Source organism: Morchella sextelata (assembly GCF_020137385.1).
Source record: "Morchella sextelata strain SCLS chromosome Unknown scls_5, whole genome shotgun sequence".
NCBI lineage: Eukaryota > Fungi > Ascomycota > Pezizomycetes > Pezizales > Morchellaceae > Morchella > Morchella sextelata.
The window spans coordinates 2,076,452-2,103,097 of record NW_025408620.1 but is presented as its reverse complement, the minus strand read 5'-3'; the positions used below and the strand labels follow the sequence as shown (position 1 = coordinate 2,103,097).

Here is a 26,646-nt window from a genome sequence, read left to right as displayed (position 1 = left end):
AATTCGTTCGAGTATGCATCGGTAGTTACGGGAGCTTTATCGACGCATTTCTAACAAGGCATTATACTCAACACAATCGACAGGCGTACAAACATGTTCGACCTATTTCATACCCCCCTGTTCATCATGATATGGGTAGAGATAATGATCAACTATACTACACGTATTTACTTTCATCGGTGCTAATCAACCCATTGTGTGCAGTAACATAAAGATATGATTCGAAGGTTTCTTTCCTCACGCCATATTAGAAGTCCACACATGGCCTAGCCCTTTGAGAACTTCTAAAACGGCGGCGTTCTCCCAGCCACGGCTGAGTATTCCGATATGGCGACCCGCCATGTACGAATCTTCCCAAGGTGACTAACTTCGCGTATTGACTAGAGCAGAACCGATACCCCGCTTATAATTTTAATTAAGAGAGAGAAAAAAAAAGAGATATATAAAAAAAAAAGCGAAGATAAACGGGGAAAGATGGAAAGAAAAAAAAAAACACTCGGATGTGTAGGCAGTGAGGAGGAAAGGTCCGTTGTCCTCGCCATGTGGGGGGGGGGGGGGGGAAAACCGAAAAATAAAACCGAAAAACCGAAAAAGAGCAGGAAGATCTGTTTCCTATGTACAGCGCGCGGATATCTCTTCTACAGCCTTAAGTTCTATTTCCCTATTTTTTTTCCCCCAGTGCTGAGTGTGAAAAACACTAAGTTCGGGAATCTCATGTCGATCGCTAGCACTGGAAACCGCTAATTTATTCGTTTACAAATGAAATCCCTTTTGGGACTCTTGTAATAATTGCTGACTACTCCACCTTCATCTTATTGGTCAGACACACAACCAACTAATTGAACTATCCATAACTGGCCAGATGCATGGTTGCACAGAACTAAACCATGACTCAGCAACAAAAAGCAGAGGTGGAACAAGGCCGGGTCGAAATTAATAATCAGACACGTGTCCGGTCAAATTAAACCCCATCAGGAGATACAGCTCGTTGTCAATCTTTTCTTAATCTACGGCTCCAAGGTGTTCGTGATGGGGCGGAATGGATTAGGGTGTTCATGTCGATAGCTATACCGGGAGGCGAGAGCGGACCGGTGTGGGGAGGGATAGAACAGTGGCGGAGAGCTGGTGGGCTGGGTGTGTTCGCTGGGTAGGAAGGAATTACGAATTTTTTGGAATTAAATTTTTTTTTTTTTTTTTTTTTTGATTTTTTGGCGAGTAGGTATTCGCGTGTACTATGGTCACCAACACGATACCATGCCAGTACGATGGATGTGATAAGTAGGAGATATGAACCGTTATTTCAAACAGGGCAATGATGAACTCAGCATGAATTTAGATCTCATGTACTGCGACCTGTGGTGGACGCGCTCACAATGAACCTACCGAGAGCTGATGTGCTTGATCCCAACTATTCTTCCCATCTCAAGGGAAAAAGCATGTACTGTATTCCTCGCCGCACGGTCTGAGGTCATCGAGGTTTCTGGAGGTTAAATCGGAGAACACGGCGTGTGTGTGCGGTGGGGTTTGAGTTCGTAGGAACAATGGAGTCCGATAGATAAGCCAGCCGAGCTGCAGTGAGGCCTGGTAGGGCTGTTCTGAGTATAAGGAGGAAGAAGATTAATGAGGATGACTTAGCGTACCTAGGTGAGTATTTCCGTCTACGTGGAGCAGTGGAGATGACTTATATCCGTCCCAAGGCTACAGCTTGCTCTACGGTCACGGTCTTCTAGATCTAGGAGCAGAGCTCCCATTTCGTGTGAGACAAGTACTCGGCTTAGACAGTAATGAAATAATGCCCATGCAGATGTAATTACTACAGACGGAGAGAGTGACAATGGGTCGTCCCGTCCCGCATTAGCTTTAGCCACCGAATAATCAAGTTACCGAACCCTACCCAGCTAGCATCATCACTACCAGCCCACTAACCCTAGCCCCGCCCGCCTACTACTAAAGATGTCATTGCACACACCTAGCAACGACCAATGCTACAAGGATTAATCGTTGCTGCGGTTACGGTTGTGGGAGGGTTTGTTGTGTTTTTGGGGTTGAGAGGATGGAAGTTAGACTTTGTTTGTGTCTTTGGTGATGCTGCAGTATCTTGCATTTCGTGAGGTGGGTACTTGTAGAGGGCGCAGATGGATGAAGATTGGGCTTGGGTGGCAGTTGTGTGCTTATGTAGATGAAGCTTTTCTTACAGCTCTTGCTGTTTTCCTCTGCTGTTGTTGTCATTTACACCAACAGAAGATGGGTATCCAACTCCCACCACAAGGAAAATGAAATTCGCATAAAGCTGGATGACTAAAATCTGCGTTTCCTGAAACAGCTCCAATCTCTTGGTGCATGTGTGATGATCTCTCTTAGTGACGTGTGGGTCAATTTGCGACGAGTGTAAAAAATGTGTTATGTGTTGCTTATTTCGAAAACGGAATCCCCCTCCCCACAGCAAAGTTACAGTCTCCCCAACACGCACATCTACCCCCAGCAACCCCATAGCATGAGCATATAGATATCTATAGATACGAGTAAAAGCTCAATTAGAAGTCAAAAGCTCTTCATCTCCGTGCCTGTCTAAAATGATACTAATACAGTCCAGACAAGAGAAAAGAGCCAAAGAACAAGAAAACCTCCAAAACCGAGTGACATCCCATGCCCCCCTACCACCAAGCACACAGCACGCAATACCCAACCCCACGCCAAAAACCGCTCTCGACAACCAACTCCTCTTCTCCCTACATTCTCCAGTAACTCCCAAACCTCATTTCTGAAAATTCTCAACAACCCCCAACTTTCAGCTACCTACATCTTTGCGACCAAACCATCACCTATTGCGACCCCCCCCGACCTCTTAGAAATACCGAAATCCCCCCCATCACAGTACGCTCTCCCCCCCCAACCAACATCAAAATGTCCGAAAAGGGCTGCACAGAGATGCAGTTCTCGAAAGCGAGCGTCACTGCGCCGCGAAAGACAATCTCCCGGGTCGTGCTCATGACGACCGCACGGAGCAACAACAAGGAGGAGGAGAGGAGGAAGTTTGAGGAGCTGGGGCAGGCGGTCGCCCGACAGATGTTAGAGATGGGGGTGATTGAGGCGAGCGTGGTGGGGAGAAAGCTCGCGGGGAGGAACTCGAGGAGGGGTAAGGGTGCGGTTGTGGTCCTGGGAGAGGCCTTGGTGGAATCCGTGAGTTTCAATTCTTCTCTATTTTCGTTTTTGACTTTTTCTTTTTCTTTTTTTTTGTTCTTCATATAACTGCTTTCCTTGAATATGCCCTTGATATCCTCCAGTTTGTGTTGATATCCCATATCCCATTGTGGTATCTGTTTTGATACCTCAATTTCTGTACCCTCCTATGTCAATTGCAAATTTTGAAGCTCCCACCCCACCCTATCAAATTCCCTCCCAGCTTTCACCACATCCTACTGCCATTCTCATATTAGCATCTGTAATTTCCTGTATCATCAAAACCTTTCTGTCATCATATCAAATCCCCAACTGCGTGCATGGCTCCCAACGAACACAAACCAATTTCCGACCCCCCCAACTTTCAAAACCCAAACTCTAACATCGAACAGGGCTACACGGTAGCGTCCGCCTTGGTCTCCGATGACCCACCCACCTTTACTCTGGCCCTCACCTCCTCCGCCAAGCTCACCACCCGCAAGAGGGGGAGAGAAGCTGCCGCCGAGGAAGGGGAGAAGAAGGAGGAAGAGGAGAAAGAGGAGAAGAAAGAGGAGAAAGAGGACGACGCCCCGCCAGCAAAACGTCCGAAGACACCCCCCCCCACCACCACCACCACGACCAAACTGCCTTCTGCATCCCCCGGCAAAGGCAGCGAAGCGCGCTCGCCCAGAAAGCCGCGCTTCGTCTGCCACAGGCCGTTCTACTGCCCCGCGCTCTGCTGCTCGACTAAGCAGAACCGGCGCGGCTGTGCCAGCAAGTGCCCGCCGACAGCACCGCCCCCCCCACCCCCGACAACGCCCAGGAAGACCGACAATGGCGCCGCCGTCTTCGCCATCGCCGCCGACATCAGCCCCCGGACCCATGCCGCCATCATGGCCGTGCAAAGTGCCGATGTCCAGGCACGGTTTGCCGCTGACGAGGCCTTTGCACGGGCCCTGAGCGGCCAGATTAATGGGACCACCGCCGCCGACAAGAAGCGCGAGTGGCTCGCTGACCTGCGTGCCGAGAAGGCCAGGGAGCGGGACGACGGGCTGGAATCCGCAATGGCCTGGGAGCGGTACAAGGAGGACCAGCGGGCGGAGCGCGAGGCTGTCGAGGTCATGACAGCTGAGTGCGAAGACCGTTGGGACGCCGAACTGCCGTTCCTGTGGGACCACGAGGACACAATGGAGGCTATGGCGGAGGAGGCGAAGGGGAGGGCGAGCCCAGCGGAGGCGTGGGGCATCCTGGAGGAGATGCAGAAGGCGGAGAGGTTGTACCGGGAGGAGGCGGGGAGGAGGTGGAGGGAGAAGGGCCTGAGCCGGGTGGCCAGGGGCAAGCGGCCAGAGGGGCAGGTGGAGGAGAAAGAGGCGGAAAAAAGGGACGAAGAGAAAGAGGAGGAGATCTTGTGTGCCGCCGAGCCGGAGCGGAAAAAGGAGGAGGAAGGGGAGGAGGAGGAGGAGGAGCAGGAGCATCAGGAGGAGCAGGCACCAAGGCCGGAAGAGGGAGTAGACGCAGCCGCCCCGCCTGCGCTTGTCAAGCCCGTCCTGTACCAGGACAACAAGCGTAAGCGACGGTTCGTCGACAACCTCGACCGCGCCCCAGCCACCGCCACCACTGCCGCCGCCACTGCCAACGCCGCCGCCACCGCCCCCGACTACGCGGCCACGGGCAACAACAAGCGCCAGCGCCTATTGGGGCCTGAGCAACCTGTTGCCGTGGTCGCCGCCGTCACGGTCGCCGCCGCCGCCGCAGCAGTAGCAGCAGCAGCATCTCCGCCTCCGCCTCCGCCTCCCCCGCCACCTCCAAGCACACCGTGCTTCCCGCCATCAACCGCCGGCAAGGTTCGCCGAACCCCATACTCGCCACCCCGTCCGCTCGCCAAGGGTGCCTTCCGGCCTGACTACGTCCTGGCGCGCCCCTTTGTCCGCCGAGTTGGCAGAGAGGCCGCCTACGACAACCGGTCAAGGCGCCCGGCCGACCCCTTCCAGAGCGAAGTCGACTTCCCGCGCCACTATGTGCGTGCCCGTGCGGTGAGGCGCATCGCCTTCTTTGAGCGTCGTGGTGCCAGCGCAGATTCGGACAATCTGTTTGCTCCTAAGCCCGCGCTCTTGGAAGGACGCCTCCCGTCCATGTGGACGCCCACGGCCGGGGAGTCGGACAGCGAGGGTGAGGTGGACCTAAAGACGGTCCACAAGATCAACTTGGAGAGAAGGAAGGAGGCCAGGGCAGCTGGAACGGCGGCAGAGGTGACCCCCCCGAAGCTCTTCCTGACGAAGTGTATGCCTCCGGGTGTTGCTGCGATGGTTGGGGTGGAGGGGGCGGGAGGAACTTCCGTTGCCGTGGCCGGTGGGCGTCGTGCCGCTGGTAGGAGGGAGAGGGAGAAGCAGCGCGCTGCTCTTAACGGGGCTGGCGTCCCCGTGGTGTCGAGGGGGGCCTCGCGCTTCAAGACCGCCCCGGTCCGGGCTGGCGTCTCGACCGGCTTCGTGGAGAAGAGGCGGGTCAAGAAGCCGGCCAAGCTCGCGTCGTTGGGGCTTGCTGCATTGGCAGTCAGCATCATGGGCAGCATCGGCAGTCTTGGTGCGCAAGGCGGTGTCTCTAGCAAGGACGCTGTCGTGTGGCACGGGTCTGTCGGAGTTGCCCATGGTGTTGACGGGCAGTGGAGCTTGCTCCAGCGTGAGGACGTGGACATGGGCGGTCTTGCGGAGGTCGCGGAGGGGGGGGATATTGAAATGGGGGGACAGGAGACCTCCGGGGACGAGGGTGAGTACCTATCCATCATTGACCCTGTCATGCTATCATTGACCCTGTCATGCTATCATTGACCCTGTCACGCTATCATTGACACCTGCTAACTATGGCAACAGACGCAGATACCGCATCCGCGACCGTTTGGGGAAACGCGCACCCAACAACAAGTGGTAAGACCGCAGCTCCGGCTTTGGGCAGCTTGTTCCTGGGGCTTTCCCCACGGTGCGGCTATTAGCCGGTCGTCCCGTCTCTGGGATCTCCCGGACCCCGGAAAGTTTGTATTTTTAGCAGAGGAGAGGGGGGGGTAGAAGTAAGTATGATTTTTCCCTTGTTTGGGTGTTTGGGATGTGGGCTGACTGTGGGTGCGGAGAAGTAGAAAAGAAAATTTAAAAAAAATGGGTATTTGCTAGGGGCTCGCTGTTTTTGTTTTTTGCTGTCCGTACCTTTTTGTTTAGTGGTAATGATTACTAGATAGTTGGGTATTGGTGGCGGAGGGCAAAGGCGGTGGGTCCTATGTGTGGGTACCTAGTCGGGTGCAGCAGCTTGTCGTCGCTGTTGCACCTTCCTCAATCCATCATCACCATCTTTTTTTTTTATTTTTCGAAGTAGGGAACTCAAATCCCCCGGAAAAGTTTCAGCAGCTCTCGGCTGTTGTAAATCACCTTTTTTCACCACTTGTACGGATCTGCTCTTCCCCCAGACACCGTGTCACCATCATCCGGAAGTAGGGACAGTCAAACCCCCCCGGAATGGATATAAAAAGCTTCTACTGAGTACAGAGAGCTACCGCCGTTCGTTTCGCCATGCGTTACGTTCAATCTCCCTTTTTTCCTCACCAATCTCCTTTCTCTCTTTCCCTTTTTTGAGTTTTCAAAACCTCGAGGATGGCCGGATAGACAAGTGAAATACCTTGTCGCTAGTAGGCCCCGAAATCCCCTGGAACGAACTCTCACCATCTCTTTCTCGACCACCTAACCTTGACTCACGCTTTGGCGTCTGCCGAGTAGTCCCCTTAGATATGCCGGATAGATTCGTCACGAACGAGTCGTTAGTAGGCTACATCTTTGGGAAGACCTAAATCTCCGCCTCCTCGCTTTTTTGCCAGTCTCGCCTTGGAAGTGCCAGGATACACCAACTGAGTTTTGCATCGAAAAACTCTTGGACAACCATCGGTCGTTAAATCATCATCTCTCCGGAACGAATCTCACCCTCGTCTCCGCCTGTTGTCACTGCATCAGGAAAATCTCTTCTGCAGTAGGGAATCGTTAAGACCCCCAGAAGTTGATATACCAAAGCTCTCATGGAGCATATGAACGTAAGACGAAGCTGAAATGACAGTTCGCAATTCACCAGTTACGCCTTTTGTTGCGTTTTTAAATCCTTTTTTTCTCCACCTAACCTTTTCTCCTCTTTCTCTCTGTTTGCACGGAGTTATTAACCTTGAAACGCCAGATAGAGCAGTCTCATAGAGCTGTTCGCTAGTAAGCGTTGTTCTTGGAAAGTACTCCCCCGCCACACCTCTCTCTCAATCTTTAGCAGCCAGTCAGAATACCATGGAACGGTGACAGATAGACCCTCCGGGAGGTCGTTAGCAGTCACCAGTTTCCATTGGATCGAAAGGACAGCAACCATCATCACCATGTTCAGTAGGCTTACCTGGATCGAAAGGCAACATTGTCTCGATCGAAAAGCACCGTGGATCGTTAGTAAGTAAAAACTTTCAGAGTCAAAACCGCATTGTTTCTTGGTCGACGATAATCATCAACACCAGCTTGTCCACCAACGATCTTGGAGTCCAGCATTCATTACAAGGACCCATCCCATTCGTCAACAATAGAACACCGGTGGTCTGCATGCGGCGCACATCATTGCGAAACCTCGATAACAAATCCTACGGGAATAATAAAAACACAAAATGAAAAGGAAACAAAACAAGCGTTTAATGGTTAGGTAAGTTAAAAAAGCGACTAACGAACTCCATTGTATAAATGTGTTCACTAACAATCTTGAAGAATTACTTAGAACTCCCATTGCTCAGTGATAACCCAGGTGGCCACCGTCAACTTAGCCCCCGCCAAAAAAAGATGCCGGGACAAAATCGCAAAAGAATAAACACAATCGGTCTCACAGACAGAGTATATCAACATCTACGCGATCAACCGCACACCAACAACCTGGTTATACAAACTTGGACCAGCCCACCCTATCTGTGACCACAATCGGCATCCCCTGGCATCGGTAGAAGGGCATGAAGTCGACACGCCTATACCCCGACAGAAAAAGGAACAGAAAGAGAAAAGGAAAAAAAAAAAAAAAAAAAGAAAAAAAAAGAAAAAAAAAGGAAAGAAAAAAAAAAAAGGAAAAAAAAATAGGATGAAGAAAAAAATGAAAGGAAGAAGAAAGAAAAGAAAGGAAGAAAGAAGAAATGAAAAAGAAGGAAAGAAAAAGAAAGAAAGAAAACGAGAAAGATTGAGAACATCATAACGGAATTGGAAGAGCCATCATCACTTTGAAAGGCTGGCTTCAAATTCCACAGGAGTTCCAATGGTCGTCTACAGTGGATATTGGAAACCCGCGGCAAGTCGGAAACTCAGCTTCCGTTATGATCAGGAAAAAAGAAAAAGAAAGGGAAAAACGACAAGCAGTTGATCAGCATGTCAGATGGAAACCTGGTTCACTCCCAAGAATGAGTACTCCGGTCGCTCGCCCTTGGGACACAAGGATTAGCCCTCACAAAAAATACGATGGTGTTAATTATTACCGCTCACGAAAATCAACGACAACTTGCCGGTGTTCCTTTCTCATCAACAACGGCAATCTGTCACCCCGCTAGCAACAGCAAAATCAACTGTTGAAAAAAATACGATGGTGTTGATGATCTGGTCCACTTGAAAGCTATTCCTAAGTAGACCACAAAAGCAACTTAAACAGCTACCTTGGCATCTCTATCACCTGCAAATAAGAGGACTTGTGATCTGGGGAAAAAATAACCCGGATCGCAACAAATAATCGAATTAGTCACTATTTGATTAACGACAACCCGACATAAACATCCGCGTGAAAAAACTCCAAAGACGCGTTTGTCTATGAGCTTGGTTTAATCTCAGTCTGGAGGGTGGAATGTTTGGGGTCATGACGGGACTTGGAGAATTTGCGGATGGGCCCAGGGCCCGGGTCCATTCGCAAAAACTCCAAATCCTCGAGTGGCCCCAAATATAACACCCTCTTTTGGGGTCATGACGGGATTTGGGGAATTTGCGGATGGGCCCAGGGCCCGGGTCCATTCGCAAAAACTCCAAATCCCCGAGTGGCCCGAATATTACACCCTCCATAGGGTGACCTAAGTAATCTCGAAAAAAAACCTGGATACGAAAAATAATCGATATAACTATAAAAAAACTAATGAGTTCCTTCCTGGAATCACTTCCTCTTTCGGACCTAGACGAGAAGTGGACAGTGTCCTATCCGGCAGCCCGAGAAACATCTTGCCGAAAATAACCCTATCTCAATATCAGCGATTAAGTGCGTTGAATCTTCGGCGCCAGAACCGGACTAAAATGGCCCGCCAAATTATGTCACGCTTCTCTTTGGAAGCATTCGGGAGGTTTCAAACTAATCTCAATCTCAATGTACCTCGCATCTCCCACTCAGGCATCATCGCACATTACTAATATATTCTCAAATTAGGTTCTTGAAACTCGCATTCTGTCATACAGTTCAACAGAATGCTCGATGCGCAGCTACCTAAAGGAAATGCATCTACACACTCACAGCTTCTATCGAGCTGGCATTAGCGCGATTAAACGACCTTCGCGCTGATTTTACGACTACTTGATCTACCAGATTGGTGTTGCGGACCAACTCCGTCTATCTGATCTAGAGGAGAGTTGGACATTATTCTCTCCAATACTCAGTGAAAAACTTCGCGAAAAACAGTTCTCTTCTGATCCGAATAATCAGTTCTGCTGGTTGATGACGCCCGCCCATGATCAAAGGGTGTGCAAAGAATCACCACGCTTCTTCTTTGGAAGTATTGATAGATATTTAGACATTATTCCAATGTACGTCACACCTCCCGTTCTGATATAGCATCGTAGACTAATAATATTGTCTTCTATTAGGTTCATTAAAACCTGTATCCTGCACTATAGTTTAGCAGGATGCTCGGCACGTAGTTAGCCTCAGAAAAGGCTTCTATACACTCACGCCATATGTCGAGCTAGCGGATCCTAGTCTTCCGGATCTTCGAACAGCTATCAGCGGTAGTCTTGCGCTAATACAAAGAATTACAATAGTACATTTCGGTAAGGAATGTAAATAGGAATCGATACGCGGTTCCTTTGGGGGGGGGGGAGGGGAGAAGACCTGGGTTTCAGGTCTGGTTTGTCTTCAAAAACTCTAGGTATTGTTAGGTCTGTGAGATCGCTATCTGGCTGGTAGACTACAGTTGAAAAGTCGCCCAACCACCTGGCAAATATCGCCTGGTCCGTCCCTTAGCTAAGGTAAGTTCAGTTTCCTGAGATAGTTTACATATAAACGCTAACAGTAAAAAACAGGTACATATCACTCTGATTGAATTGTTTCTATGGATATCCCGTCCGCGGGCCCAACGATGGGCCTAGTACTCCTTCTAAGGACGGGATCACCGTCAGCCTAGCACGACATGCCTACGATTACTTTGGTATGGGCTGGGCCTGCGATCAGAGTCTTCCGGTCAATTCTGACTTAGGAGACTTGGTTCAAGTTCCCAAATCGCCTCAGTATTTTGCGATTTGGGGGCTTGGTCGTGCTGGAAGTGAGTTCAATTTCCTTTATCATAACAGGCAGGGATCAACAGGAAAACAGGCACACCTCCGTCTCAACCATTGGCTTTACTCTACTTAGCCACTCACATCGGGTGTTTATGCATCCAAACACCTTACCTGGGGGGCCAACGTTTACTGCCCCCCGGGAAAAGGGCCGACCTCCAAAGAGCCATACACAGGCTTGGTCGGCCCATTTGGGGACTTGATCACGCTAGAAGTGAGTTCGGCCTCCTCCATCACAAGAGCCCGAGACTGATAATTAGATAGTTACACCTCCCTTTCAGTCATTGGCCTTACTATACTTAGCCACTCACATCAGGCGTTCATACATTCGAACATCCCACCTGGGGGGCCCACGTTTACTGCCCCCCGGGAAAAGGGCCGACCTCCAAAGAGCCATACACAGGCTTGGTCGGCCCATTTGGGGACTTGATCACGCTAGAAGTGAGTTCGGCCTCCTCCATCACAAGAGCCCGAGACTGATAATTAGATAGTTACACCTCCCTTTCAGTCATTGGCCTTACTATACTTAGCCACTCACATCAGGTGTTCATACATTCGAACATCCCACCTGGGGGGCCCGCGTCTAGTGCCCCCTGGGCAAGGGCCGACCTCGAGAGAGCCATTCACAGGCTTGGTCGGCCCGCTCGAGCCCTTGCCATCCTCACAATCGTTTACCTTTAAGATGGCAAGGGCGCACTTACCCTCTCTCTCGTTCTTGAGTCCGCTGTTGGGTGTCCCGTCGAAAGTTCAAATATGTTGCTTGCCTAGTGGGGATTTGCCTAATACAAAGCCAAAAAAAAGAAAGAAATAAAAAGCTTTTGGGGATAGCTCCATAGCTCAATACTGCTCCTGATTTGTGCATAGGTTGCAAGTTTTAAAGAGCGTTTAAAAACGAGCGCGAGCTCGGGTCAGTAACCCGCTTGCAGTCCGCTGTTGCATTGAGGCGGGGGTGGTTGAGAGCGGTTGATGGGTGGACTTTTTTCAACACATCAACCGGATCAATCCCCTCAAGCTTATTTTCAACAGAAGAGCGACGAGCAATTCTGAGGGAAAATGTGGGGTCATCAGGGGGATAGAATGATGGTTTACAAATTATGAACCGATACTATCCTTCAGAATACTGGTTTACAAATTGTGAACCGATTCTGAGGGATAGATTGCTGGTTTACAAATTGCGAACCGATTCTGATGGAAAGAGTGGGGTCATCCGGGGGATATAATATTAGTTTACAATTGAATTGTGAACAAATATGGCTTAAAAAGGGCAATGAACCATTGGGCAATTAACATTATTTGGGAGTTAGGCGGGGCATTTTTGGGTTGACAAAAAGGGAGAGAGAGGGTGAGAAATAAGTGAGAAAAATGACAAAGACACAAAGTTCAAGATGCGTTTGAGACTTAGGCAGAGATCAGAAGCAACAGGTATGTATCTTGATTCCTAACATATTGCAATGGCTTACTAACATATTCTTCAGGGTTGATCTCGTGGTGTTGCGACACCATCACAAGGCCATGAAGTCAAAAGGCTTAAAAGATTTACTCCTCCGGAGACTGATGGAGACCGGCCGGAGAGCACAAGGTATGTCGCTCAGATTACTCAAATACTAATGTTCTTTAATAACTAAAAATATAAGCTGCAGTAAGGCTCAGTAGTCATTAGCGACCACCTTCAATGATATGGACGTGGTACTGTCGTCGATGAGCGGTAGTAGGCCGATGAGAACGATATTCCATTCCTCGAAATGGAACACAACCACGACCATCGGTGTCAACGTGCAACACCCCACCATCAATCCACCGCAACGCCTCCTACCACTCTAGATACCCTCCACCAGTCCCGCAGAACCGCTCTTCCATAGAGACGGTGTTCACCAAGGCTGTACGGTCACCTGCGCACCTCCGACGAGTAGTGACTATCTAGGTTCTCTTCAAACTGATTACTTGGCCGCACAAAATTCGGCACCACTGCTTGATCTATATCCCCCGAGCTATCCTCAAACGCCGATACGCAGTCTACTTCGGCCGAGAGTCCTAGCACTAAGTGGATGAGCGCAAGCCTTTCTCATAGGCGGGGGTGTGAGAGGGTCAGGAGGAGAGTATTAACAAGACATCCTCCGAGACGTTGCCAGACACAGAGTAAAGAAGAGGGACACCCGGATTACGAGCGTAGGGTCAACGTAGTTTGGAAATTGACACTCCCGCCATGCACGGGGATGAGTTTGTAAGTCGTACCATCTTGATCTATGTGCTTAGTACCGGAGGCAACAGCTAATAAATCAGTAGCAGACACCCCAAACCAGCGAGATGATTCCTTCCGTTGAAAGAACGCATATCTGAGTTCGCCGCCCACTTGTACCTATGGATGAACATTCTACGATGTGGTAGGCGGAATTAACCGCGCCCCCCCCTCCCTCCCTCATCATAGATAGCAGAAACCACGTCTGAAGAGAAGGGGGATTGGATATTATTGGGGCCGTCAAATGCTAAATTTCTAGTTCTCAAATTCAACAGTTGGAAAAGCTAACTCTGTTGTTCAAATATACCGCTGGGGAAGCACCTGGGCCTCGATACCGTCACTCAACGGGGCAGAGAAAACAGAGATCAACATTGTCTGGAGCGGCAATCCACATAAAAGGTCCATCATAGCGCTTGATGGTTGCCAATGCTGCTGGTAAAGGATATTTCATTTGATTCACTCTCCTCAAAACCACTCCAAAAACCCCCCACCAGCCCTGCGGAACCATCGTTTTTATAGAGACAGTATTCAATAAGGCTGTGCGGCCACCCGGGCACCCCCGACGAGTAGCGGCCATCTTCGTTTTCGTCAATCTGATTACGCGGCCACTCAGAATTCGGCCACAGCGCCTGATCGCCATCTCACAGCTGTCCGGAAACGCCAATACGCAGTCCACTTTGCCGGAGAGTCCCAGCATCAAGTGGATGAGCTAAAGGGTTTCCATCGGAATGGGGAGGGGGGGTAAGCAGAGGGAAGAGAGCAACAACAAGGCACCCTCCAAGAGTTTCCTTGACGCTGAATGAACGAGAGATAGGGGTGGCGGATCGATGGATCTTTCAGATTGACACCCCGCCAGCTCGAGAGATAAGAGTGAGTTGGACCAGCGTTATCTATATACCTGATACCAGAGGCAATAGCCAATATATGCGCCGGGAGCAGACCCATCGAACCAACAAAAGAACGTTTCACGTCCAAACAAAGTCTTTCGGAGTTCATCACCCATTGACCCTTATGGAAGGATAGTTCACCACGCAAGAAGCGGAACCTCCCCCCGCCCCCATGACAGATAACAGAAATCACGCCTAAACAAGAGAGAGATTGGATACATTACGGCGTACTATATTAAGTTCCCAAATTCAACCGGGGGAAAGGTCAACTCTGCTGGGAAAATATATCACCGGGGAAGCACCTGGCCCTCGATATCATCACTCAACGGGTCAGAGAAATACACATCATCACCGCGATGTGTCTGGTATTTCAATCCATGCAAATAGCGCATTTACACCTCTGCTGGCTGCGATTGCCGCTGGTGAGTGTCGTTTTCCTCGATTTAGTCTCCGCCGATCCTCGCATCCCCTCCTCCGGGAATCGAGCCACGAAAAAAGTCGGTTACATAGAGGGTGAGTCCATGGAAGGGGTGACATAAAGGTAAGATACACCTTGCTAATAAGTCTTTTTTTTCTTTCATGCTAACCAGGTATCATAGGAATGGAAGAACCTGTTCCGACCGAGTCGAAAGAGCGTCCTATCCACCAGGGACCTATTTTATCAGAAGAGACTCCAGGTGTCACCCCGCTCGCCAGAGAATTCACACCCAGCACAGCAGCGTCTCCTAACATTGATGAAAGAATGAAAACCTCAGACGGCTGAAAGGAATGGGGCCAGAAGGGAGGGCCTCTGTCTGCGAACATACGGCTGGTATCGAAAGGAATTGACTGATTTGGAAATCGAGAAGGAGAAGGAGACTGGTAGAACGATCCTTACCTGAGATAGGTTAGGTTATAAGGAGCTCTGTGAGGTAGTTCCTTAGAACAAATACCATCACAATTAGTTCACACATTACTCACTTCCAGTCGGGTTTCTATTACTACCTGATGGATGTTTTGTTCCCGCAGGTTACCGGAAAGGTGGATCTTAAGGCTTTCTCTAACCTCTGGGTGGAGGGATTTCTTCTCATTGGCGCACTATTTGAAAATAGATACGATATAACGGTTTCCTGGCGGACAGGGGACGACATTCAACTTGCTTTCCCATACAAAGTTTGCTTGCCACGGAGGTGTCCGGGCGGTTTTGATAACTTGCATTATGGGCTGAGCGGTCTGAGAGCTGGATATCCTGATCTCAAATGAGAACTTTCCTTTTAGAATTGAGACGTACAGGATCACAGGGTAATTCGACCAGCATCCAGAATGGCGTCGGGAGTGAAGACGCGAGCGAAAGACCCCCAACAAGAGCAAATCGCCCTTTTTGTACAGCAAAGGCATGGTATAAATTAGTGGGTACTGAATTTATGCCATGTGCCAACTCCGCTAATGTCGTTGAAAAATACGTCGTATTGATATAATCCGGAGATCGAAACTTTGTCCGGAAAAGGGATCCGCTCTTTGATAAAGTATTGCTTCATGGCAGAATGAATGACCGAGCAAAGAGTCAGCGCTCGAAGAGAAAGAACTAAAGACGTAAGGAGCCTTTGGGAATTGCAATATATGTGTTCATGTATGGTTTGGTTGGGCCACCTACACTATTGGGTTATATAAACTTGGAGTTATTAGGTATAGACACGTGGATCGCGTCTATGTGAGCACAGTATACACAGGGAGTGCGTCAGTCATTGCACCGAAGTCATTCCGGAAGGATCGCAATACATCTCCTAACTTTATGATATTCTTCTCGACTTGAAGAGATATGTTAAATGCTAGAATTTGGGTCAGGATTATATTTGATTGGATTGACGCTTTTCATGCATCATAAGGTGAGTCGGTGTTTATTAATCTCCTCAATAGCCGGGTGTATTCTAGAAAGTGGGGCCCCTTATTAATATTTGTTTCATTCACAAAAGAAACAGCGCCATTCAAACAACAAATACAGACAGGTTATCAGCCCAGAGGTTCCCCAGATACAAACAGCAACACCAACAAACGTTTCACCACCGTTTAATCCAGCCTTTTTAACTCATTTCATTTACTTCTCACCCGTACATACCTGTCTTTATTATGACAGGTGATCTGTCTCTGATCTATCACCCCAATTCTACAAGAAGAAAAGACCTTAATTTTAGCCATGGACTTTGAGAGCTACGTCGAATGGCGCGAAGATCTCGTAAGCGACCGAAGCACGAAAATTGGGCGCACCCTCGCCCTCACCCTCATCCAACATCAGATCCGCTCTCTCTCTATCCGCCTTATCAACGCCCGTCTCAATACCGTCTACTTCCTCCAGCAGCAAAATCACCTACACCTCGAAGACCCCTCGAGATACGACCGATTTTTACAGAAGCTTAGCAGGTTCATACGGAGGATGTTGAAGCTCAATTCGGAGGTTGAGGAAATGATAGAGGAAGGTGTGGCAGAGACGAACGTTCTACAGTCTGGTGTGGATCTTAATGAGGAGATGTAGGAGGAGGAGAAGGAGAGGCGGATAAAGGAGAGGCAGATAAAGGAGAGGAAACGGAGAGAGGAGAGGGAGCAGATGGAGCAGAAAAAGGCAGAATATAAGAAGGAACTTGTGGCGAAGTTGGAGAAGATGGAAATGAGGTTGGCGGGAACAAGGGCAAAGTACAAGAGGAAACTTGAGAAGAAGTTGGAGAAGATGGAAATGAGGTTGGCGGGAACAAGGGCAAAGTACAAGAGGAAACTTGAGAAGAAGTTGGAGAAGATGGAAATGAGGTTGGCGGGAACAAGGGCAAAGTACAAGAGGAAACTTGAGAAGAAGTTGGAAAAGATGGAGAGGAGGTTGAAGAAGACAAAGAGAAGAGAGCTGGTTCAGAGGATGAACGCGGCGAGGATTGAGTAAAGAGTCCTATCCAAGTAGAGTGAGGCACATAAGAGAATAATAACTCAGTATATCTATTTCCTTTAATATAAAGAAAATCAATTTAATATCAGCGCTTCGGACGTTTTACTTCATCTTAAGCTTAATATTTTTTTTCTGCCTCTATGGATGTTTCTAGCGGGTGAGGGGGCCGGGTGCACCAATGTTGACATTTCCCATACAAAAAGTCATGTAAAAGGCTTTATTTGATGCATTAACTGACCGACTCTCTGGTAAAGGCATTCTTGACTCTTTACCGACACCTTTACTGATTCTTTTTTCAGGAACGGCATCAGTAAAGTCGTTTGTGGCAATTAAAGGCATCAGTAAAGTCGTAAATAAATACCTTTCCAATGTTCCCCGTGTTCCGCCGCAAAATTCATGTTTTCCGATGAAGCCTTTTCTTTGGATCTCGAAATAATTGAGTTCTCAAACACAATATTTCGATGGGGTCATCAAATGGTATCTGGCGTCAATGGGCTTGTAACAGTTGGGGAATAAATTTTGGTTTTAATAAATCTCTTGCTTGGCTTATACATGCACGCAGTGCTGGCCTAATGCTCTTGGCAAAATACTAGGATGCCTTGTAATGATTCGTTTCATTAGCGCTGGCTTTGGTCAATCATGTTAAGAATCACCGGTGGCCAGAGCTTATCCCCCCATGTGTGTAGACCCAAAACGGGTCACAGAAAGATGACCATCAGTAAAGTCGTTGGTAAAGTCATTTTTAATATTAAAAGATTGTCTGTAAAGTCGTCCAATTTTACCAATGACATGACTGGATATTTTATTTTGTAGATACAACTCGAGTGATAGTTCATGATGCGGAATAGCCGACGGCTCACACGTCGTGGGACATCAATCCTTTATATACATAAAAGGAAGCGTAATAGTAGGGGTTGATTTAGGGGAGAAATTAATAGATTCTCAGACTCTGCCCTAGCTTTAGGCTCTGAGCTCAAAACCTCTCATGTCTCTGCCCCGACATGCGCGGAACCGAGAATACACGTTCACATTCAAATTATGGTGTAATGATACGACTTAAATTAAAGACTGAGGTATCTGAAAACGTTCTTTTATTTTACTCTTTCCACGAAGCTGACTATAGAGATAAAGAAAGATTTTCCTATGCCTAAAATCTTCCACAGGACACATCTAACATTACCGGTTTCGATCTTATGGTTACAGAAAAACCAAAACCCAGGACAATGCTAGTGAATTTTGAAAAATTAAAAAACTCTATCTTACTCATAACAGTGGAATCCGAGTAATGAACCCCCTGCTGACCAGACCGACGCCTTGAAATTCCCACCTGTTGATAAGTATTAGTCCAGTCTATGCATAAATATTGCAAACAGGAGAAAACCGAAGCAGAAAACAAACCTAAAAAAACCACCTAAAACCCAGTAAAAAGAGAACACTCCACCGCCGTGTGTTGTAATCGATCGAGATGTTCGGCGTCGGGGCTTAATGCCTTTGGTTCTTGAGACAGACGCCGTTCGCACCCCCGCGCTCATGAGCCTGGAGCCGATCCGCCCCGTTGACCTTAAGCTTTGGGCCACCTCCAAGATTCAGGGAGAAAATAACGACTAGATGCATAAGAATGCAGCTGGCGTAAAAGACCTTCCAGAAGAAGCGCGTGTTGAAGCGACTGGTGAGGCACTGGTAAGCGGTGAGGCCTCGGATATCGTTGAGGTGGCTGACGATGACCGGCTGCACGATGTCGACTATCCCACGGAGCAGTTTGTGCATGAGACGGACTGGTAGTGAGCCCCGGATCGCATTCAAAATGCTGGCCAGACAAAGATAGACAGCGGATTGTGGGATGCTGCACACGAAGGCGCCGGTCCAATTGTACTGCTCGGGATAGGCTCTTGAGAGAGCCCACAGGATCGGGTGGATCCACGTCTTCCGAGCCCACGAGTAGAAGCCATACCAGGTGTAGTATGCGACCATGTTCCCGACGTCCTCATACCAGCTCAGCCTGGCGCCGAAGATCTTGTAGGCCTCGCACCAAAGCTTCCTAGGCACACGATCCATCGCCGTCCGGCCGCGCGAATCCCGGATCGTCCAGTCGACGCCGTGTTTGAGCAGCGCCTCAAAGGTCTCGAGGTCGTCAACGCATTTAGCTTTGAGGGCAGCCAGGTGTAGAGGAGAGGAACCACGGGGATCGAGAGTGTTGATCATGCCCATGTTCTGGCCACAGAGGACCTTGATGACATTCGCGGCGAGATTGGATGCTGCGAGGTGCATAACAGTAGTGTCACGCGGGCCATAGATGGTATTTAGGTTGATCTTATACTGGCAGAGAAGGCTCACGATTTTCAGCCTTGTGTCTTCTGTATCTTGAACAGTGATCGGGGGAGGTCGTTGTTGCGGGTGCTTGTTGAGGTGCAGCCAATGCGCGTTGCCCTTATATATCAAGGCACGCTCCATCGTGGACAGACTAATGCCGGCGTTGCCCGTGTGCACAGGCTTTGCGCCAGACCTGAGCAAGAGCTCAACGGCATCGGGGTACCCACAGTCAACAGCAATGTCGAGAGGAGTTCCCCACACTGGTCCATGGTAAGTATCCATACGGGCTCCTCCGTCAATCAGCATTTTCATAATCCCAAGATGATTGCGACTCGTCGCGACCGAAAGAGCGGTGCGATCATCATCGTCAAATTCGTGCGGATCGGCGCCCCACATGAACAGCATTTCGGCGATAGTTTTGTGGCCCGCGTCGCAGGCGAGGATCAGCGCTGTTTCGTTGGTATCCGCTTTTCGCATACCTGAGTAGCCATATTCGGTGAGGAGGTCCCACACGATCTCTTCGTGACCCTTGTATGCTGCCACAGTAAGGGGCGTAAACCCTTCCATGCTGTACATCTCGTAGAGGTATTCGTGTTTGTAATAAGAAAGGCATTCTTTGCACCCGATATCTGCTGCCCAATGCATCATTGGTACTTTGTATTCAAGGAAGGCTTTCCAATAAAGCAATACGCGGACCAACCACCTAATATCCCTGGATGGCCTCAATGCGTGAATTAAGGCATGAATCGAGGGCGAGTCCATGTGAGAAACGATTTCCTGGTAAATCTCTGGAGGCAATGCCGAAAATAGACGTCTCTCGGAACGCTCTTTCTTGATCATAGACCATTGGTTTACAGACACCTCTCTACCAAGAGCAAGAGTCAAGTTGCTTAATGAGGCATAATCGAGTTTGAGGACGATATTTTGTAGTATTCCGACGGGTAACAACGCAAGAGCGGATATACTCTTTTTTGCTATATCTGTAGTCATTGTGGGCAATGTTATGGAAGTTGTGAGGTTTTCTTATTAGGCTCTACGTCGTATCTTTGAGTTGTTAGTATATCTTATCCTCTTAGATTAATCATGTAGGAAGAGTAATACCAACTATTACTTGATGAACGTCGGAGGAAAATACTACAAGCTATGGTTTATCTTATCGTGTTACTTTTGAACGCTTCGAGCTTTAAAAAAAAGACCGCTCTTTCGTCCCTTGAATATTGCACGTCGGTGAATACTAGTTGACAATATCACAAAAAGGCACACTTTGTCTTCTCTGGCCAAGGAGTGCTGCTTCCCAACTTTCTGAATCTAGAGAGGCAATGCGAAAGGAGCTTGTATGTCTTGAGTTGAAGCTGTGAGGATCTGGGCGGACGAGAGTGTTGGTGTTGATGGTGGTGGGGTGGGGTGGAAACTCGATATTTGTAGTCTTAGAAATTTTCAGAATGTGCAAAACCTAACTTAGCCACCACACGTCACATGACTCTCTCTCGGTGCTGTCTGGACAACTACACATAGGCTGGCCACTTCAGAATTAACACCTCTACCTTACATTTATATATGGATCGAAGAGTAACGGCAGTACAGGCCCCGAAGCTATTGACCAGCGACAGGCCTTAGTTGACGAAGTGCCAACTATTTTTTGGCGTGGTGAATACGGAACTCAGTGTGGTCCTCATCCATACCTATTTCAAATACTCGAAAATAGATTTTTAAGTTTATCAAGGCTGGTTCATACATTCATATTATTGCGAATTCAACAGATATATGTAAGATCCTAGCAAATAAATAAAGAGAAAGTTAAACATTGCCCAACGGCGAGAAAGCTCTCATGAAAGATTGGAGAAAACACCCTTAGGAGCTACCCCCACTCCCATTGCCATGGGACACATCCACTTTTTCATTCTATCTAATGCCAGCGTAATACACTGCACCCAGAACCCTTCGTCGAGTTTCAGTGGAGGAGTGGAAGCACGCGACTTTTGCAAAATCTCGCTAAAGTTTCAAATCTCAACCAAAAATCGATCGCAAGAGGAAGAAGAAAGGAACGAGTGATAGTTCATGCGTTCGGGCACTCATGTGTCATGCACGCTTATGTCAGTAGGACACAGGTGCACAGGGATAAATATTTACGCACCGTTGCCAAGGCGGAATCTGACGGATGATCTTGTGCGACGAATGTCGACAGTTGAGTGGTTGAAGCTAAATTTAAATGTAGCATGAAAATAGCACTCCTAATTTATTTCACGAATCACCATAAGAAAAAGAAAGAAAAAAAGAACAAAACTACAAAAGTACTGCAGCGACTTATTTAGGCCACCCGCCCGGAGTGGATACTGCGCCCGGGGTGATACTTAAGCTTGGCACGATCCCAAGACGAAGCAGAACCCCTAACCCTTCGATGTCAATGCGATGTATAATGTTCAATTTGGATCTTAGTGAACTGTGTCATCTTGCATCATGTGTTAGTGTAGATTTTAATGTTGATATCTCTAGGCGTTCTCCGCTGGTGGAGCTTTATCACTGTATCACTAGCTAAGGAGGTAGATATAGATCTAAGATCATATTATTCCATTTTCTACCAGTCCAGAGCCTCTTTCCTCGAAACCACTTTGATTTTATATCTCGGGCTGCTAATCACCAACAGTGAATAATGCAGGAGGAATTTGACTACATGTACATAGCGACACCCCCGGTCTTACCCCGCCAGGGTTCGGTCACATAATGTATTTCATGGCACGGCGATTTATTTAGAGAAGATACTGGAGCGAACTTTCCGCCCCAATGTATGAATGAAATGGGTGTGAGGGTGTTTTGCCGGAGGTGGTCTGGAATATGGAACGTTTGTCTGCATTCATGTGCTGCGGGGACTTGCATGCCTACATGTAACTTTGACCGGCAGCGTACTACGAACGGTGCTTACTTCACATATATCTCGCAAAGATGTGTAGTATAGAGCGAAACTATATGATATTTGCTGAATAAGGCTGTGATCGGTATCGAAAGCAATGCTAAAGTGTGAAGGTAAATATCGTAAAGACTGATATGATTCCCCTCCTTCGAGCCCACTGAATAGTAGCCTACCAATCCGTGCTGTCCTGTAGATGCATTAGTCACAATCCCTTCATAAGCGGTATGGAATAGGCATACATTCTTGTTTTTTCTCGTAGGCATATCGCCGAACCCTTTCCATCTGTTGAACCATCTCCTCCACCTGTCCGATAGCATCTGTAGCTAGCAGTTGGGCAGTGGCAAGCGTGCGTCTTGCGCGCTGCAAACTCGCCCTGAGAGTGATGACATCTTCGAAAAACTCCTGTGAATGCCCCCCGATCCTGAGAATCCCGTTTGCTTCTTGGACGACTTGAGAGAGTACGCAGATCTCCTCTACCAGGACTGTTATATCTCTGTGTTGCCGAGCAAGAAGGGCCATGAGAGCCTTAACGTCGTCTCGCATTTTGCTTGGAGGTAATTTGCTGGTGGTAGCCTGTGGTTTAAGTGGTTGCTTGGACGATTGTGATGGCATTAGATGGTAGGTACGATGGTCTTGTTATAGTGAGGTGTTATATGTGTTGGGAGTGCCTGAAACATTGGACGGTTGTAATGGTGTCATTAACTAGGACAACCAGCTGAAGATCCTTACCCCTTTCATCCATAGCTTGACCCAAGTAAGTACACAACCTCAGATGTTACTCTTTAGAAACTTTGTATTCGTTGGTATCATCTTGTTCAATTGATCAAGTATATACATCTATACATTTATGCGTTTAAAGTGTGTATGTACATGTATCTCTCGGTATTTTGCGACATGTAATTCTGTTCTTTATACGCTAGACTTTTCAGTAATCGTGTCATGCTTTGATGTGGTTCCTCTCAATCTTGGCAAAGCAATACTTGACGGTGATCACGAGAAGCAACAGGACGGACTCGGATGCGTAGCTCAGGATCGTATGCATATTTAAAAGGTAAGAGCCACAGTAATATTGATGTATTCTGTATATGATTTAACCCCTTTTTTCTAATTACCTTTTTATCAATGACATTGAGAGTAATGTATTTTCTTCTAAAAATCAGCTGCAACCCCTGCTAATCATCCCCGATATCCGAAAAAATAATCTTTGAGCAAGCTTATGTAACTGGAATACTATGAGTGAGCATTTGTAAAATCTGATTAGGGTTGTTACGATCGAATCTCATTTTCACATGCCGAGATTAGGGCAATCCACCCCACAAACTCTGATTCGCTACTACCCATGTTATCTGCCGAGCTATTTCTATTCCGAGAAATAATTCATCCAAAACCACACAGCTTTTCATCAACCAATCAACTGGACGATTTGGACTCTAATCTGAGGGCGTGATTATTTCTCAACATCTTTCAATTTTCGTAGATAAGCGGTCCTATATTTTACTCAACACACCCCTCTCATCAATCATCTCCTATTAATTCAGTCGTGCATCCATAGTATGTCAACTCAAATGTCGTCTGAAGTCATTTCCTAACTACCTTTGATAGATCTCAATTTAAACCAAATTTGATATTCGAGATGGTAAAATATAAGAACACTTATCAATCGGTGGACCGGAGTGATTATAGTGAAGGAGAATCTTCTAAATCAACGCCAAGTCTCCATATAGCCATGGATCAAATGACAGACGATAACTGGCTTCCGAAGCTTCCACTTAGGCGTCCGTACAACCCATCACTTCCTCTAGTACCGTGGATCACTTCCAATTCCTCAATGGACCTTCCTGAGCTTCAGGCCTCGGCTGGTTTGCTCATTGCAAAGATCTGCAGATACTCCATCACCCCCGAAATGAAGCAGGCAATGAGTGTCTTCGATGCCGTTATCGAGTTGTCGAGGATTCTCATGAAGCACTATGAGGTCCTCTTTAAACTTAGCGTTCCGAATCTGGATGGCCCCGTAAAACCCACCAAGAACCTGCCTCTGCTTATCAACTCCTTCCTGCCAAGCTTGCTCATCATGAGCGAGCTCGCATACACATATCTCCTACAGCAACGCTCGAGCCGCACCGACGGGAGGATCACTCCTCTCGAGCTCTTCATCATTGCAACAGGCTTGCAAATCATCAGGAAAAAGATTTATCCTTATCTGCGCATCTCCGTAAACCTGCTTTACGCGGTGGAGCATACATCCAATGAGAGGAACCGCTCGTACAACTTTAGACAAATTTGGCTTCTTTCCTATGAATCGAAGATCAATTTGGATATGCCTTGGAGAGAGCTACAAGCATTCAAAGAGGAGATGCTGAATCGCCGAATTATCGTTAGACCCAAAGACCAAGATTTGAAACATGGTTATCGTATCTGGCAAGCCCCTCACCTCTGTGTTAACTGCCCGCCTCAGACTCTTCCGGCGTTACTCGACAGTTTGGATAATTCCTTGAATATTATATTCGACCATGTTCGACCATACTACCTATTTTCCGGTGGTCTGGATGATAACCCATTTCTTCGATTGCCGGAACTCCCTCTCGGATGTCGTCCACCAACAGCGTACAACCACGCGCATTGTTACCACCAAGAGATGCTCGAAGGCCTGTCCGATGATTGGTATCCCACCCGCCTCGATGGTGGACGAAATGGTCACCCTCACGAAAGACCGGACCTCCATGGACGTGTTGCAGGCTGCGTCGGAGGTCCGACCTGGTTCCACCCTCTCCACATTGGGATCCAAGCTATGCCATATGTAAGAGTTCTTCCTCGATTAGCCCTTTCCGGAATAGAGCCTGACTATCATGCAGCGCAAAAAGATCTTAAACGTCGGCCATAGCGCCCCTACTACTTCTGTTAATTCTGAGAATGTCACACCTATCCAGCCCGATGGCCCTCTAAGCGATGCCGGGGCTCTCGAGCGAAGTTTGTCCAGAAACCTCCCAACACTTATGAATAGAGTGCGTAAGTGGATGACTACTCTCTATTACGGACGTCCTCCCATTGCCACCTATTATTCTGAACCTTCCACCGACGGCGCGGATGCGGAGTTTGGTCATGGTAGCAACTCTGTTGTGAGTGATGGGGTCGATAATGCGTCGACTAAAGCTGCTTTGTCGGCGTTGCTTGCGGACGTTCCTTCTCCCCATGGGGAAAGATTGAGGTTGAGGTATGTCAAGAATCGCAGACGTGCATCTGGGGGGAAGTAGGAGGGGAAGTGAGATGTGGACGAATGCCGGGGATACTGCTATACTCTGGTTGATAACTTTCAAGTCCATCTGGGAGGAATGGGGACGTTATTATGGCAAAATGTGGACCTCTTTTGTTTGTTTTTTTTGCTCGTGTTGTACTTTGAAGGACTTGATTCGGACATTGCTTTGCTTTTTTCGGAGATATCATTTCGCGCTGAGAATGTGTCACTCTTAGAATGGGTGAAATGGGAATATAAATTAAATTTGCTGATCGAAAATATCTTGTTTGTTGAGCGTACACACCGAGATTTGCGTTCCTCGAAAATTATTCTTTGAGGCAAGAAGAAAATATATATCGGTCCAGCATTGAATTCAAATTCATGAACCTAAAAGATGCATGCTCGTGAGAGCTTTATTAGTGACATGCATGGTTATTTTAGACGATAAGTCTAACCGGCTCATATAGTCATAAATCGGACAAGTGTCGGCTTGAAGGTAAGTATAGGTATTGATGGTGATAGGTATGAGGAGAACGGTGGCAGGACTCGGTGGTGACAGGTAGTAACATGCATGATAAATGCGTACAGATCATCAGGATGGGTTCGACACTATTTGGAGCGCCAGATATACAAGGACCTCTGGCCGCCCAAATTCGAGTGATAACCCATGATCCCAATTGACAAAACGGGAGGGATTTTACAAGCAAGATTTGTAAGGGGTGAGTTGCAGAATTTCAATCTTTTGTTTTTCATCCCCTACTGATTATGGGTATAGCTTAGAATATCGATATTACCTCGATAGTAGTCGATTCGGCGATGTAGAACCAGGAATAATATTATCCGGTTGTCAGAGGGCAAGAATATTTGCATTCAGTTGATACGGGATATTAGCATAACGTTATATTCACCAGCTAAGTTCTATCTAGCGGCTAACTCTGCTTTACTTGGAGAGAACCGGATCCGCATGAGGAATGGTAGCGAGTGATAGTACATGATTCCCCTCTCTGTGTGCATTCCCGTTGACTTTCGTAAGTAATATAGACATGAGTTGACCTCTGGTGTTACATAATGGGTAGGAGAAAGAAATAGTTGAAGAGACTTGGATTCAGATAGCCCTACTTGAGCTGAAGAGCTTCCGGTTTGTGTTGATTTTACTTTCGATAACGGCGGTGCCAATACCCTAAATTGTAGAATCGAGTCTATATGACGACATGCATGTAGGAGAATAAGAAACAAATTTAACCGCGATTCAATCTGAAGATCACTTACCCCGCTATAAAGAAAGCTACCATTGAACACGCAAACTCAGAAAACAACAAAAGGCACAAAGCAAAGCAAAACGTGGTATTTCAGCCTCACTCACCTGGTAAAGCCATGACAGGAAATAAAAAACCAAACAAAACTAAACACTAAAGCGAACACGTACACGTACCCCAAAACCACCTTC

At 47.7% G+C, this 26,646-nt stretch overlaps 6 protein-coding genes across 6 annotated transcripts; 4 read left to right on the top strand and 2 right to left on the bottom strand.

Moving 5' to 3' along the window:
- Positions 1-2,904: 2,904 nt before the first annotated feature.
- Positions 2,905-6,145, top strand: H6S33_011102 (uncharacterized protein; the record flags this gene model as incomplete). Its single annotated transcript, XM_044842494.1, has 3 exons — positions 2,905-3,180; positions 3,573-5,922; positions 6,027-6,145. The coding sequence occupies 3 exons, from the start codon at positions 2,905-2,907 to the stop codon at positions 6,143-6,145; spliced, it is 2,745 nt and encodes a 914-aa protein (XP_044697032.1).
- Positions 6,146-14,197: 8,052 nt separating this feature from the next.
- On the top strand, positions 14,198-14,604 carry H6S33_011101 (uncharacterized protein; the record flags this gene model as incomplete). Its single annotated transcript, XM_044842493.1, has 2 exons — positions 14,198-14,354; positions 14,441-14,604. 2 exons carry the CDS (start codon positions 14,198-14,200, stop codon positions 14,602-14,604), a joined length of 321 nt encoding a protein of 106 aa, XP_044697031.1.
- Positions 14,605-16,014: 1,410 nt separating this feature from the next.
- H6S33_011100 (uncharacterized protein) lies at positions 16,015-16,746 on the top strand (the record flags this gene model as incomplete). The annotated part of the gene is made up of 3 exons (XM_044842492.1): positions 16,015-16,311; positions 16,351-16,553; positions 16,620-16,746. 3 exons carry the CDS (start codon positions 16,015-16,017, stop codon positions 16,744-16,746), a joined length of 627 nt encoding a protein of 208 aa, XP_044697030.1.
- Positions 16,747-18,231: 1,485 nt separating this feature from the next.
- H6S33_011099 (uncharacterized protein) lies at positions 18,232-20,049 on the bottom strand (the record flags this gene model as incomplete). Its single annotated transcript, XM_044842491.1, has 1 exon — positions 18,232-20,049. One exon carries the CDS (start codon positions 20,047-20,049, stop codon positions 18,232-18,234), a length of 1,818 nt encoding a protein of 605 aa, XP_044697029.1.
- A 2,087-nt stretch (positions 20,050-22,136) lies between these two features.
- On the bottom strand, positions 22,137-22,510 carry H6S33_011098 (uncharacterized protein; the record flags this gene model as incomplete). Its single annotated transcript, XM_044842490.1, has 3 exons — positions 22,137-22,154; positions 22,207-22,241; positions 22,336-22,510. The coding sequence occupies 3 exons, from the start codon at positions 22,508-22,510 to the stop codon at positions 22,137-22,139; spliced, it is 228 nt and encodes a 75-aa protein (XP_044697028.1).
- A 1,090-nt stretch (positions 22,511-23,600) lies between these two features.
- On the top strand, positions 23,601-25,218 carry H6S33_011097 (uncharacterized protein; the record flags this gene model as incomplete). Its single annotated transcript, XM_044842488.1, has 2 exons — positions 23,601-24,764; positions 24,820-25,218. 2 exons carry the CDS (start codon positions 23,601-23,603, stop codon positions 25,216-25,218), a joined length of 1,563 nt encoding a protein of 520 aa, XP_044697027.1.
- Between the last annotated feature and the right edge of the window lie 1,428 nt (positions 25,219-26,646).